Source organism: Palaemon carinicauda, chromosome 1, assembly GCF_036898095.1.
Source record: "Palaemon carinicauda isolate YSFRI2023 chromosome 1, ASM3689809v2, whole genome shotgun sequence".
Classification (NCBI taxonomy): Eukaryota; Metazoa; Arthropoda; class Malacostraca; order Decapoda; family Palaemonidae; genus Palaemon; species Palaemon carinicauda.
Window position 1 is genome coordinate 303162172 of NC_090725.1, and position 15252 is coordinate 303177423.

General features: G+C 39.5%; 1 protein-coding gene across 4 annotated transcripts in view; it reads left to right on the forward strand.

The window, feature by feature from the left end:
• The first annotated feature begins 2680 nt into the window (after positions 1-2680).
• Positions 2681-15252, forward strand: part of LOC137658429 (uncharacterized) — a 93613-nt gene continuing 81041 nt past the window's right edge. Inside the window, exons 1-2 of one of the 4 annotated variants that reach the window (XM_068393139.1) lie at positions 2681-3417; positions 11588-12293. In XM_068393139.1, the coding sequence (XP_068249240.1) occupies positions 11649-12293 (645 nt within the window). In that variant the 5' untranslated portion in view covers positions 2681-3417; positions 11588-11648. The other 3 variants (XM_068393157.1, XM_068393165.1, XM_068393148.1) reach the window with 3 other exon arrangements.

Below are 15252 nucleotides of genomic sequence, written 5' to 3' on the forward strand. Positions count from 1 at the left end.
TATAGCTTAGCCTGTAATAATAATAATAATAATAATAATAATAATAATAATAATAATGGGTAAGACTTTTTTTTCGGCAAGCGTGGCACTTGTTAATATTACTAGCTAAGCTACAACCCTAGTTAGAAAAGCAGAATGCTATATTTACCCAAGGGCTCCAACATGGAAAGTAGCCCAGTTAGGAAAGGAAATAGGGAAATAGAAAATAAACTATATATGAGTATTGAATAAAATACATAGAATATTTTGATATTAGTAACAATATATAAACTATAAGACGGAAAAGCATTTACAGAAAGTTTGAACTTCTGAAGTTCCACTGATTCAACTGTCTGATTAGGAAGATCCTTCCACAATATGGTCACAGCTGGAATAAAACTTCTAGAATACCGTGATTTAAATAAAAAAAAAATCTGTTAAGTATTAATTATGAAGAATAAAATTTCTAGAATACTGTGATTCATATAAAAAATCTAGAATACTGTGATTCATATAAAAAATCTAGAATACTGTGATTCATAAAAAAAAGATCTAGAATATTATGATTTACAAAAAAGATATGTAAAGGGTTAATGATGAAGAATAACACTTCTAGAATACTGTGATTCATATAAAAAGAGTTCTGTAAAGGGTCAATGGTGTAAATTTTACCAATACAAAATACACTAAATTCTTAGAGTACAAAATATGTAGATACTATATAAGGTACAATATGTGAATTATGATAGTTTATTTAGCCTTGTTTCTTTCAAGGTTTTCTGATGTAATTACATAATTAGGCCTAATCATTATTAATCGGTTATAATTTTTCATCTGAAATTTAGTTTTATATAAACTTTTAGTGATATTATAAAACAAAATTGCAACAATAGTATATTGATGATATTCAATACAACAGAAAATGCAGCAGTTTCTACTCCATTGCAGGACATAGGCCTCAGACATGTCCACATTCATTTCTTGGGTTTGGCTAGTTTACATCACCATGCTGGGAAACTGCAGATTGGTAAAGGTAGGAGACATTTGTCTGATTTCTCACAGCAAACCAACCTAGTATGGATGTCCCTGACTATAGTCCATTTCTTTTATCGAGGCAGATTTGCACCGACTCGCAGCGGTGCCCTTTTAGCTCGGAAAAGTTTCCTAATCGCTGATTGGTTAGAATTATCTCGTCCAACCAATCAGCGATCAGGAAACTTTTCCGAGCTAAAAGGGCACCGCTGCGAGTCGGTGCAAATCTGCATCGCTAAAAGAAATGGACTAAAGTACATCTTTGCTGATCATTGCGATACGCAAACCCTTTCAGCACATTAAGGTATCCCTACACTTCAGTACACTACACAATAAATATCTAGGCCTATTTTAATTATCCACAAAAGTACTTCATCAAGTTTGTAGTTATGTCATGACATTATCATATCAGAAAACAAAAGGATTTTAAATTCAGAGACATCCAATTCATTTATAATTCAACAGATGAGAGATTTCTAAACCTGTTAAAAACTTTTTAAGTTTAAGACTTCGATTTGTCTGATGTACATAAATTATCCCATGAATTGCAAAACGACCAAATTGGATACCATAGTAAACCACATTGACTCTTCTTCATGTAAAAGTTATGTGCCCCACCCAATCTTGATTATGTAATCAATTAAAGTCTATATTACACGTGACCCCTCTGTTTCTACCATAATAAACCCTTATAGGTTTTGACAACTGAAACGGCTACAAATTTGGAAAAAAATCACAAACTCAATCGGATGGATAAAGTTCACACAGAGGCATTAAGTAGTTGAAGGTGACGCTAATGTTCAAATCGATTACGGCTGTGAACTTTGCATTCTTTCGCTGTTAGAACGAATGGCCTGAGGTAAGTATGACAAACTATTTTGGAATTGTTCATTCATTCTTTAAAAATACTACGTAAAATGTTGCATATAATTTATTCAAATGTATTATATTCGATGTAGGACTATTGGATCAAGGTGAGGAAGTTTATCTTTAATGATAAGATTATAGTAATAGTTGGTTTAATTGATATTTTTAATCCAAATTAACCAAATCATAAATAGAATACACAAATTGCTGTACAAATTAATTACCATTTGGATAGATAAATTGTAAGGTATTTAGTAACACGAGCCCGATATGACATTGACAGCGCGAGATTAAAAGTAGGAGTGCTATTGATTACTTCCATGACAAAGGATGAACGAGCGACCAACGAGAGAAGCGCAAAAGAGAGAAAGAATCGTGAATAATTGTGTGAGGATGTTCCCTGTCTCACTCTCTTTACCAATCCGAAGTTGATCCATCAACAGTAACACCTTAGTCATTCTCCCATCCCGCTAAATATCGCTCACAACGCGAAGCGGTGAAACTACCTTTAGCCAAGCATGATGCTAAACTCAAACCCCTGGAGTCACTTGATCTAAAAAAGAAACCTTAGAATGTGCAAGGTCATCTTATTCAATACACCAAACTGACTTGCGTTCGATTTTTTGGCCTTGCCCCGTAAATACCAGTACTAACATCTTATGCTTCGATGTTTTTCCTCCTCTCTTAGTGTTGGTGGTTAAGAAACATATTAGGAAGTTGCGCCGACTGTTACCCTAAGGAGCGGCCAAATCTATTCATAACTACTAACCACGTCACGACCTAAGCACCCTTACCATCTAGCATACGTAATGGCCGTCTTTTTCGTAGGGAACAGGCGGTATTTTAAGAGGCGTGTAACTGCTATTCAATCACAGTACCGTAGGTAATGAGAGAGTACAGCATTGTACCAGGACTGTACGACTGAGTTGGCAATAAAGGTGAACAAGTTAGTAGAACCTTAAAGAGAGGATGTAAAAGGCGTAAGCCCCCTGAGTACATCATTTACCGGATGCAAGAGGTGTATATTGCAGTCTTGCTCTATTGATCTCCAACAATCTTGTAGGGCCATTGCAACCCCCATTGTCGTTGGCATGAGTGGTAGAATGGGGGAGAAGGTTTGCGCCGAAGCAACTAGTTAAAGTCGTTGTGCGCATACTCGGACACGAGTTGTTACGGCCAATCCGCCTGCGCCGCTGATGGTAAAGGGTGGTTAACGACACACCGTGTTTCAATACATGCAAATTATTCCTCGTTCATTAACAGGTCTTGACAATCGTCGAATTTGCGATTTATGCATGGCGAAAATATGGCGAAACCCGGTCAAGTTATAGTAACGGCGTTTGAGCCTTGTACCTAAAATTGACATGGGGAACGTGTTTGTGCGGACGAACGAACGAACACAGTCGTTCGGCGTAATTGTGGACTTGACGACTCAGTTCCACTACCTTGTTCAAGTGGCCGTGTCCTCGATACCCCCATCGTTTGGGGACAGTTTGTGCCCCATTTACACCTCGGTGATGGAATACCCATGATTTTAAGGTGAGTATATACCCTCGTTGTGTCCGAAACACCGTAAGAATGATTCACGTGATGGGATCTGGGGCGGTTTGTTTACATTTGGTCGAAGAGATAAAAGGCTCTGCAGGGCCCCTCAGGTGATGAGGGTTTCTCACCTGGCCATAATGAACAGGAATGTACTCGGAATTATGTGTTTTTCCTGATGCCTAATTACCAATTCCAGTTATCCCATGCTTCTATGATTAATAAAGTCTCGCGTGATCGCTGGATCCGATGAAAAGAAGCTTTTAAATAACGAATAGACGTGGAAAGAAATGAAGAGTTGTGTTCAGTGGAGGAAATGTCAAGGGGTTGTGTGATTGCCGATTCAATGGCTGACGTAAGATGACCATTAAGTTCATTGTGGTAATGAAGGTCCTTATAAATATAATTCGTCATTTAAGATGCCCAATTTCATGTCAGGACTTACATTAAATGCTATTTGATACGCAAATAGACTTTGGCATATTCATTTGTTTTGATCCACTGACATGTAAAGCCAAATTAGGCAATCAATCCTTAATTGGCGATTGCTATCTAATCAGGTAATTCAAATTCAATTTTTTTTATCTAATTTCTCTTCCTCTTGTTTTGTTTATGTTTATATGGGAAAAAATTATGTTAATGTTATTACTGTTCTTAAAAAAATTTATTTTTCCTTTATTCCTTTCCTCACTGGGCTTTTTTCCCTGTTGAGGCCCCACGGCCTTATAGCATCCTGCTTTTCCAACTAGGGTTGTAGGTTAGCAGATAATAATAATAATAATAATGATAATCTACCGGCAGGGATGAATCCTAACCTAACCTACCTGCAGGGTTCCTTGTTTTGATTGACATGTATTCACAAGTATAGGTTAGGTTAGTTTAGTGTAATTTAGTATTGAAAATAGATCATGTTATATCCCTAGTTACAGGTGCTATGGCTAGGTATAAAGTAATGTCCTTGTTGCGAATGTTTTTGTCGAACATGATGACATTAGGCTCTTTTTATAGCAAATATATGAAAGGCTTATTCATATTTTAATATTGTTACTGTTCTTAAAATATCATATTTTAATTGTTCATTACTTCTAATGGTTGTTTCTTTCTTTATTTCCTTTCCTCACTGAGCTATTTTTTCCTTGTTGGAGTCCTTGGACATATAGCATCCTGCTTTTCAAACTTGAGTTGTAGCTAAGCCAATAATGATAATAATAATAAAAGTGCTTCTCTTACATTTAGGAAAAAAACGTACTTGATTGAAATTAAGGACTGTTTTCTTGGGCCTTGTCACACACAAACCCTATGCTCTACAGGACAGGATCTAGAAGATTTGTATGTCATCTATTGTACATTCTTAAGTATGTAGAGTATCACAGCATAATCTGTATTCATTTTATATACATTAAGTTTCCATGTGTTGAGTAGGTTAAAAAAAAAAAAGGTAATGTTTTACTCTTACAGATTATAATTTCGAACAGAAAATATGTTTTCCTGTGGTAAATAACGTGATTTAACTGAATTTGACATTCATTTCAAACGTAAACAAACAGAACAACCAGTTCGACTAACTTAAGTAGCCGAACTGGTTGTTGTTGTGGTTGAAATGAAGGTGAAAACCGGTTGAATCACGTTATTTACTTGAGGAAAACATAGTTTTTGTTAAGATTTTTAAATATAATGGCTCTTGTTCCGCTGTGGGCTCCGCTTTGCTCGCCAGAAAACAAAAATATCAAGCTCGTATGTACTGGCAAGCGGTTATGTTGAGCTGCGTACGCTAACATTAGCAATGTTCCGCTTACCTTAGCAACAGTAAATATAATGATTCTTGTTCACGTTAACATGTATATATTTCTGAAACTATTCATTTGCGACAGGAACGAGTGTCATTTTCGAAGAGAGCGGACCTTTTTCTATAGAAAAAAGTATTTTTTTTCCCTAGGTTACGTTACCCTGTAATACTGTACAATAATACCTAAAAAAATCTCATGAGAAATAAAGGAAAATCACTCAATGCATTCCACATGTCCATAAATACACTTATTGTATTCAAATCACTCATTTTAAAAGGTTGTAACTTATAATCCATAATATGATGAATATAAATTAATATTGTAATTGAAAAAATATATTGACAAAATTGCACTTTATTGCACCCTTGAGGAGAGTTGCTGCTGTGGTATGGGAGACGAGAAAGGAATGGGATACTGCTGGGAGGAAAAATCTCCCTCCATGAACAGTTCTGGTAAAATATCAGACGTTTTCTCTCCTCAGCGGTATTCGCTATGTGAATTGCTTAATTTAAGCTTTATGGACGCTAGGTTGCCTTTTTTTCCACATTCTTACATTGAATTTTGTCAAAGAACCTATCTAGAGGCAGCTGTTATTACCTTTTCTTTAAAATATTATGGAAATGGGGTAGAAATCACATGCACAAGGCGTGATCACTACGTGTGTGGGAGGAGGGGATACAACCGCTCTGGCACAGTTGTGACCTCGACCGGCCACCTATTTATGTGTGGGAGAAGGGGATACAACCGCTCTCGCGCAGTTGTGGCCTTGACCGGACATCCATTTCCCACAACCCGAGCTGACCTCTGTGTTTCAGTGCTTTTTCTTTGTTTTGTATTGGGGTTTTGTGTGCTATGGTGTTGCTTTGCTTGCGTTGTTATGGAGCAATCCTGCGTGATGCGTGTGTCCTGTGTATAACGATCAGCGTTTGACGCCTTCACGAGTCGACATGAGGTCAATCCTAATTATGACTCGTGTGCCATGCAGGGGATAACAATATTCCTTCGTTTCCACGTGCCCGGGATGTAAGGACAGGCTGGAGAATTAATGGGGTTGCTGCAACAGGAGGAATAAGAAAAAGATGAAGAGAGATTGTTTGCCCTCCAAGATGTTATCTGTCTAGACTTATTACACTATTTTATATTTATTTCTACATGAATACAAGTTATTGTCCCCTAATAGCAGTATGATTTCAAAGAAGCTAGACCTTCCTTTAAAATTTCAACAAGTTAGTAATAGCTATGGCTACTACTGTAACTGGTGTTAGGTAAGTCCTGCTAATCTGTCAGTCAGCTGTACATTCACTTTTGACTTTGGTCACAAGCTGTACATATGTACTCTTGCTGCCTCTCCAATCTCGGTTGTATCATTCCTCTCTCTCTTTTTTTTTTTAATGAATGAAGAATTACACTGCTATGCAACTGTGTCCAGGTAAAGCGGGGAGAAAATGTGTCAGGTTTATGTCGAAACATGCGGTCATCTCCTTGGGACATGTGCTGGTCATGACCTCCTCTGCAGAGAGTGGAATTTGCCAAGAAGAGTAGAAGTCTAAGAGTGATTTTTCAGTCTTAAAGGTAAAGATGCCTAAGCTGATGTTGAAGAAGCTCTAAACCTCCTCCTTTTCTTCTGGTGCTGTCAGACCTATTGTGTCTCCCGTGGATTCCTTTAGGGCTGGGTGTTCTGGATGAGTTCATGAAAGGGGAGGAGACCTCGATTTACCTCCAGTGAAAGTAATACTGCTTTACCTTTGTCTTGAATCTCGCCTGCCCCTGTACCGACCAGTGACAATGATGATGATCAGTACCTGATGAAGTTGTGGCCTGCCTGGAGCATTGCTAAGGGTCCTTCAGCTGAAAAGCTTATGGCAGCCAGCTGGACTTCTGATGCTTTCCTTGTTTTTCCCATCTCCTGTTCCACCTATCTAGGAGCTAGACGACATTGGCGCCTGTTGATGTGTTCCTGTAGAGGCCCCTGTACCCTTTTCATCCATGGGGTCGTAGTTGTTGGCCTCCAAGATCGACCATGAAGAAGAAGCGTGTGCACTCTTCTAGTTCTTCCTCCAACCCACCTTGTCTTCAGCTGATCCTAGACATTGCTCATTCTGCCCTGAAGAAGAAGAAGAAGAATTTGTAGAGGTCCAGAAATACCGATTGCAAAGAGTCCCCGTGTGATCTCTAGACCTAGTCGTGACAGAGGTTTTGCTTTACCTAGAACTGACTCAGACTGGGAAGGTGTCTTGGTATGTAGTTTAGATATTCACACATCTGCTATCTGTGCTCGGCCTTACAGTGAACAGAGCACCCAAAACGTCGGTCGATATGAAGGCCGCTGTTATTACCCCTATCCTTCTCCTGGATGATATAGGTACACATTGGTTTCTCTCTCTCGCAAATATTTTGGTGATGAAATATTGCTTTTCAGATGGGCCCTGATCCTATTAGGATCAGTCACAGCATGATTGTTCTTCTAGTTACCCAGGTCACTGTGAATGGTTCCACGCATTCTTGCGTGCGGGAACGCAACCACCTGTTATCCGTTCCTTCCCCGTGTGTCTAGTCCACACTTTGAGAAGTTCCCATTAGTTCACGGGATCCGGAACATTAACTCTGGAAGATGTCCCTCTTATGCTCTCACCTCTTACACGAGACAAGAGGGTGCATACCTTGATTGTTTCCTTCTCCAAGAATACATTTAATTATTTTATTCTTGTATTCACCGTGTTTTTCCGACGCGATCCGACACTTTGCACGTGTTCATCAGTAAGTTTTTGGTCACAAAACCTCTGGCATCTGCTTCGTTCCATCTTTCCCAATACAGGAGGCTGGTGGAAGAGGAGACTATAATAGTTTTCATCATTTTTATAGGCTACGAGATCTTCCCTTCACAAGTGCTGAGGTTTCCTTGTGCACTTTGGCTTTAATTTGAGTCTTCATGAGAATCTTCCGATGGTGTTCTCTCTCAGCAAGACAAGTCACTTCGCTCTTGTTCTTTATGACCATTGTTTCCCACGGGTTCAGATGTATGCCATGATATGGAACCATAGCTATCAAAATATACTCTCGTTATTGGGGGATTGTTGTTTTCAAGTCACCATATAAGTGTTACACCTCTTTCTTTTCAGTGCTACTAGACCAGAAATATTCAAAGAGATCTTCAGACACTCCAAAAGTCTTCCTTGACTGTGGTTTGATGCTAGCTTTTAACCCTTTTACCCCCAGGCTTTTTGGAAATTTCCAACCCTTAACCCCCAAGGGGTTACTTTTTTCCCAGCACATTTTGGTGTATATTTCTTTTAAATTGCTCTAACAGCCTTAATTTTTGTCATAGAGAGGTCAGGTTGGTCTCATTCTCTTGGAAAATGTCTGAATTTTCTCCAAAAATTATCAAAAATATGAAAAAAATAATTTTTATAGCATTTTTTTGCAAGTACGTACCGGTACGTCCATGGGGGTAAAGGGATGGCTTTTGTGAAACGTACCAGTACGTCCTTTGGGGGTAAAAGGGTTAAGAACTGGTCAGTGGAACAAGTACAGTACTAAAGACGTAGTCTAAAAGCGCCAGACAACTTTTACGGCCCATTATCTGCGGGACGTATACCCACAAGTTTTTAGTCATGTGTTAACTTGGACCTGTGGTAGTTGCTCGTCAGGTTGCGTAGTGGGATTTTTTACTAGGATAAGAGGTAAAGTGTCTGGTTCTGGTTTTTTTTCTTCTTTTCCCTCTCTTGGGGTACAATGGTCGTGTTGTTACTTGTTGTATTGGACATTTTGATGCAGGTTAGCATCCAAACCGAATACTTTTGTATGGAAAGTCCTCAACTTATAACAATAGATTTCAAGAAGCTGTTTGTAAGTCGAACATTGCTAAATTTTTGCCTAGGGTACCATCCCTACGGTTTTCATCACCTAAAGTCAACAAATAATCAATGCTTCATATTGTAAATGTCAACGGGCTTATCATTATTACTATTATTACTAGCCAGGCTGCAACCGTAGTTGGAAAAGCAGGATGCGATAAGCCCAAGGGCTCCAACAAGGAAAAATAGCCCTGTGAGAATAGGAAACAAGGAAATAAAGAATCTAAAAGAGGAGTAATGAACATTTAAAATAGAATATTTTGGGCTCCAACAGGGGAAAATAAACCAGTGAGGAAAGGAAATAAATAAACTAAAAGAGAAGTAATGAAGAGTTCAGATAAAATATTTTAAGAACAGTAACATTAGAAAATATCATATATAAGACAATAAAAACTAAAATAGAAAAGATAAAGAGAAATAAGATAGAGTAGTGTGCTTGAGTGTATCCTCAGGCAATAGAACTCGCCAAAGAGTGGAAGACCATGGTACGGAGGGCATGGCGCTACCCAGGACTAGCGCACAATGAATTGATTTTGATGGGTTCATTCTCCTAGGAGAGCTGCTTACCCTAGCTAAAGAGTCTCTTCTATCCTTACCAAGAGAAAAGTAGCCACAGAACAATTACAGTGCAGTAGTTAATCCCTTGAGTGCAGAATTGTTTGGCAATCTCAGTATTGTCAGGTGTATGAGGACAGTGGAGAAAGGGGAAAGAACAGGCCAGACTATTCGTTGTGTGTAGACAAAAGAAATATGAGCAGAAACCATATTATGTTGTTATAATTATTATTATTACTTGGTAAGCTACAACCCTAATTGGAAAAGCATGATGCTATAAGTCTAAGGGGTCCAACAGAGAGAATAGCCCAGTGAGGAAAGAAAAAATTTCAAGAGAAGTTTAAGAACAATAACATCAAAATAAATCTTTCATATGTAAACTATTAAAAACTTATAGATAACGAGAGGAAGAGAAACCAAATAGTATAGTGTGCCCAAGTGTACCCTCAAGCAAGAGATCTCTAACCCAAGACAGTGGAAGACCATGATACAGAGGCTATTGGTTTGATTTTGGAGTGTCCTTCTCCTAGAAGAGCTGCTTACCATAGCTAGAGTGTCTCTTTTACCCTTACCAAGGGGAAAGTAGCCACTGAATAATTACAGTGCAGTAGTTAACCTCTTGAGAGAGGAATTGTTTGGTAATATGTGTTGTCAAGTGTATGAGGAAAGAGAATGTGTAAAGAATAGACCAGATTATTCCGTGTATGTGTCAGCAAAGATGAAGTGAGCTCTTTTTTGTTGACCAGGCGGATATGAGTCTTTTTATAGTTTATATAGGACATATTTGTTTTTGACGTTGTTAATAGTTTATATATGACATATCTGTTTTTACGTTGTTGCCTTTTTTAGAATGATTTATTGTTAATTTGTTCTCTTCATTTATTTATTTCCTTATTTCCTTTCCTCACTTGGCTATTTTTCCCAATTGGGGCCCCTGGGCTTATAGCATCTTGCTTTTCCAACTAGGGTTGTAGCTTGGATAGTAATAATAATAATAATAATAACCATTGAAAGGATCAAATGTGTTACTGTAAGGCAGTTAAACTATCCAATATGCCCTAACTCTGAAACAGTAGTATCTCAACGGGTGGCATTAGATTATATAAGTTTTTTACAGTATTTCATTGTGAACTTTTGATATAACATCTAAAATTTATTATTTCAATTAGGTTTGTGTTTGTATCTCTGAATGTCTGTAAGTTGAGAACCTTTTGTATATAGAAGAATCTCTCCCCATCCTTCTTACAAATAGTAGGATGGTTTAGATGTAGAGCTCCTTACAAGGATACAGGTTATTCTGTGACCATATGTCATTACACAGTAATCTAGCCTAACATTTCAGAATCTGTCTCTCAAAGTTAGAAGGTGGTAGGAGTCAACAGCCTTGCACCTATGAATGTGCGACTGACTTGAAATCCTGGGATAATAATAAATCAAGTATGGCCCTAGGGGTTTCTTCCCACCTAAGGAAGAGGTTTTTAAATTCATTTAGGGATAAATCACATGTTTAAAAGTACTTTTTTTCATAACTATACACACTTGAGTCCTTTGAGATTCGATCCTACTTCAATCACCCCGCATGCATTAAGCGGTAATATTGGTGTCTCGGGCTTGGCTTCCTCGCCAGTAACTGCAATCACCTCGTTATAAATTTTATCAGCCGAGTTCTAGCTTTGCTGAAATCATACTTCAAATAAAAAGCTCAGATTTTTATGGTTAGGAAAAATACAAATTACTTTTGAAATTTAAAAACCAATTGCTGAATTTGTTGGATATAAGTAACTATTGTAAGATTATATGGTTATAGTAATTCAAAGAGGAAATAAAATTGCGAATCGAATTTCACGAATAAATGAAATTTTTTATTATAGATTTGTCTTTGCTTTCATAAACAGTCCTGTTCTTGAAAACGTACAATAAAATATTTCCATCAAGATTTTATCAGTACTGAAATATATCCTTATTTTTCAGATATTCCCACCAAACCTTTTATGTCGTATCAAGATGAAAGCATAAACATAATAATTACAAGATGAACAAAACCTACCCAAAAAGAAGGTCCCGTGGGAGGCCTAAGAAGAGAAAAAGAGAGAGACTTCAGAAACATAAGGAAATAAGTGAAATAGATGATGAAGAAGAAGAAATTAGGACAGAAGTGGATGCTGTTGAGATGCAAACAGAGGAAGAGGATACCATCGTTAAAACAGAGGAAGAGACGTTCAATGATGATAGTGGGGTTATGCCTCAGGTGGAGGATATGGTGCCTCCTCCAAATGAGGAAACCAGCACAGAGATGATTCCAAATGAAGATATAAGCTCTACTGAAGACATGAATAATAGTAGCTATCCAAAAGAAAAAATTACTGTCGTTACTCAAACGGAGAATTGTGCCGCCACCACTCAGACAGACGATTTCATTAGTCCCCCTCCTACTTATTTAGAAAGTAATGGGGTTTTGAACTTGAAAGTAACTAAGAAGAATATAAAGGAGGAAGTTAAAGAAGAAATTGATATCGAAGAGCCTCATCCCCACGCATCCACGCTGCCATTCGACTGTTCGGCTTCCACGTCAACCACTCCACCTGAAGCTGTTGTTGCTCAATTAAACCAATTACAAGAAACTGTCGTGTCTCATATACTTCAATATCAAGCTGGTGTCTTGGCTCAATTTCAACAGGTATGTACAGTAGTTGTCTCTATTTAGGTCCCTCTTTTTGATAGATTACATGTACCGTCAAATGTTTTAATGGATTCATTTATTTATTGCTTAAACTTAAAGTTCTAAAGGTCTACCTTTTAAATGTTACTTTCATTTTCATTGAGATGAAATTTTAATTTATCTAATTATGGTATGACCTGTGTAGTATTTCAACTTGCGGGTATTCAGGTTGATATTATTTCTATGAAATTACCCTGATGTTCATATAGCTTTTCTCTCTTGGAGCTGCTTAAATGTTGATGCCTACACCAAAATAAAAATTTGATGTCTTCTTTCCCTGCAAAAGGGGCCTCACCCTCTTGCAAGCATCGAGCCATCCGGCAGTTGATGGCAACTATCTAAGCATTGATGATGCTTAATTACCTTTGCTTTTCAGTTATCATGTCAAATGTATAAGGATCATTCATCTTTAATTCTCCTGCAATTCAAATTAAGTTTTTTCCTTTGTTGTTTTAGGTATTTAACTTTTAATGGGGATGTCTTATGGAAATGCTAGGAATGCTTCTGATATTAGTTCAATATAAATGAACGAATAGTTCCTATCTTTGTGAAACGTCCTGGCTGAAGGATTACGTTTTGTTTTAATGTTTGGGGAAATGTTGTTCATTGTATTCCTCTTTGAGAAATCTGTTGAGCTGATAGCCTACTGCTTTGATTGTTCAAATGTAAAGTAACTTGATGTTTAGTATAAGCCTTTGCTATTTTAGTTCTTATTCAATCTCTACCTCATCCTCATTAGATTCTTCAAATGCTGCTTCTTTTAAGTACACTAGTTTCAAAGATAAAACTATGAAACAATTATTTAGGTATACTGATGAATGCAAGAGTTGATGGGAGAAGTACAAGAGGAAGGCCAAGGTTTGGGTGGATGGATGGAGTGAAGAAAGCTCTGGGTGATAGGAGGATAGATGTGAGAGAGGCAAGAGAGCGTGCTAGAAATGGGATTGAATGGCGAGCGATTGTGACGCAGTTCCGGTAGGCCCTGCTGATGCCTTAGATGACCGCGGAGGTAGCAGCAGTAGGGAATTCAGCATTATGAAGCTTCATCTGTGGTGGATAATGTGGGAGGGTGGGCTGTGGCACCCTAGCAGTACCAGCTGAACTCGGTTGAGTCCCTTGTTAGGCTGGAGGAACGTAGAGAGTAGAGGTCCCCTTTTTTGTTTTGTTTCATTTGTTGATGTCGGCTACCCCCCAAAATCGGGGGAAGTGCCTTGGTATATGTATGTATGTATACTGTGCTATGTGAATTTTTTTAGACTTATCATAATTAATGCTGGTGTAGAACTGTAGGTAGCAGGAACAATTCACAGCAGATATTGCTTCTGGAAGGGTCGAGCAGGCACTGTCTATCCTTTGCACTGATTTTCATGCAATAACAAACACTAGATTGCTTTAATTGGCTTAGTAGATAGTTGAAGAATGCTCTAATTGGCTGATAACATATACCATGATGTATGTCACACAGGTTGCGTTCATTAATGTGTAAATATAGCAAAATATGTATCCCGTGCGGGCTACTTAACTGCTAAGAGTTAGACAACATTAGTTGGGAGCATACTGCCGAAAGGGGCAGTAGAACCAGTCAAGAACCGGGTCCAGGGTTTTACAGCAGGCTCTTCCTGGTGGAGTAGGCTACATGGGCCTGGAGACCGGTCATAGACCTCTGAGTCCTCAACAAATTCGTGTACAAGACCGACTTCAAGATGGGCACTCCGAAGTCGGTCTTAGCGGACTTGAAGGAGGAGGACTTCATGATGTCCATAGACCTCAAAGACGCTTACTTCCAGGTCCCTGTCCATCCCTCCAGCAGGAAGCACCTAAGGGTAGAAATGAGGTACCCAAACGTTGCAGTTCAAAACCCTCTGCTTCGGACTGTCGACAGCCCCTCAGGTCTTCACGGGGGTCTTCGCAACAGTTTTAGCCTGGGCACACGAACAGGGCACCCGCCTGATTCGGTACCTAGATGACTGGTTGTTGTTTTCAGCCTCAGAGGAAGTCCTGAGGGAGCAAGGCGCAAAGCGCCTACAGTTCTACAATGTCTTGAGTGTCATCATCAACCTGGAGAAGTCCCAGCTGATACTCTCCACCAGGATGGCCTAGCTAGGGTTGGTCCTAGACTCCCGGTGGTCGAAAGCCCTCCCCTCTGCGGAGCGACTGTACAACCTAGAACAGATACCCCGGCCCTTCCTGTCGGGCCAGCCCAGGAGAGCCAAGGACTGGCAAAGACTGATAGGACTCCCTGCACAAGATATTCCCGGTGTCCCCGGAGACGAAGGAAGTCCTGGAGTGGTGGCACGTCAGAACGAACACCCTCAAGGGAATGCCCTTCGCAGCCGACCCTCCGGAGATGCTCCTGTTCACGGACGCATCCAAGGAGGGCGGGGCTGCCCATCTTCTCGACAAAACGGCAAAAGGGAAATGGGAAGTCGAGGAGACGAACCTGCACATAAACGTGCTGGAGATGATAGCCGTACAAAGGGCGTGCCTAGAGTTTGTCCATCTACTCCGGGGAAACACCGTGGCTCTGATGTGCGTCAACGCCACGGTGGTGGCCTGCGTGAAAAAGCAAAGAGGACTGAAGTCGAAGGAAGTGTGCGGTCTCACGTTGGAGTTCCTAGAATGGGCCGAAGTGGAACAAATCAATATTTCAGCCAGGTTCATTCCGGGGAAGAGGAACGTCCTGGCCGACGGCCTCAGCAGGATGGGTCACGTGGTAGGGCCCGAGTGGTTCTTACACCCAGAAGTGTCCAAAACCCTCATCCTGAAGTGGGGCTCGCTGGTGATAGACCTCGTCGCCACGAGACTAAACGCACAGCTCCCCATGTTTTGTTCTCCTGTGCCAGATCCAGCAGCAGCGTTCGAGGATGCCTTCCAACACCCTTGGGACAACCTCGGCGTTTACGCCTTCCCTCCCTTC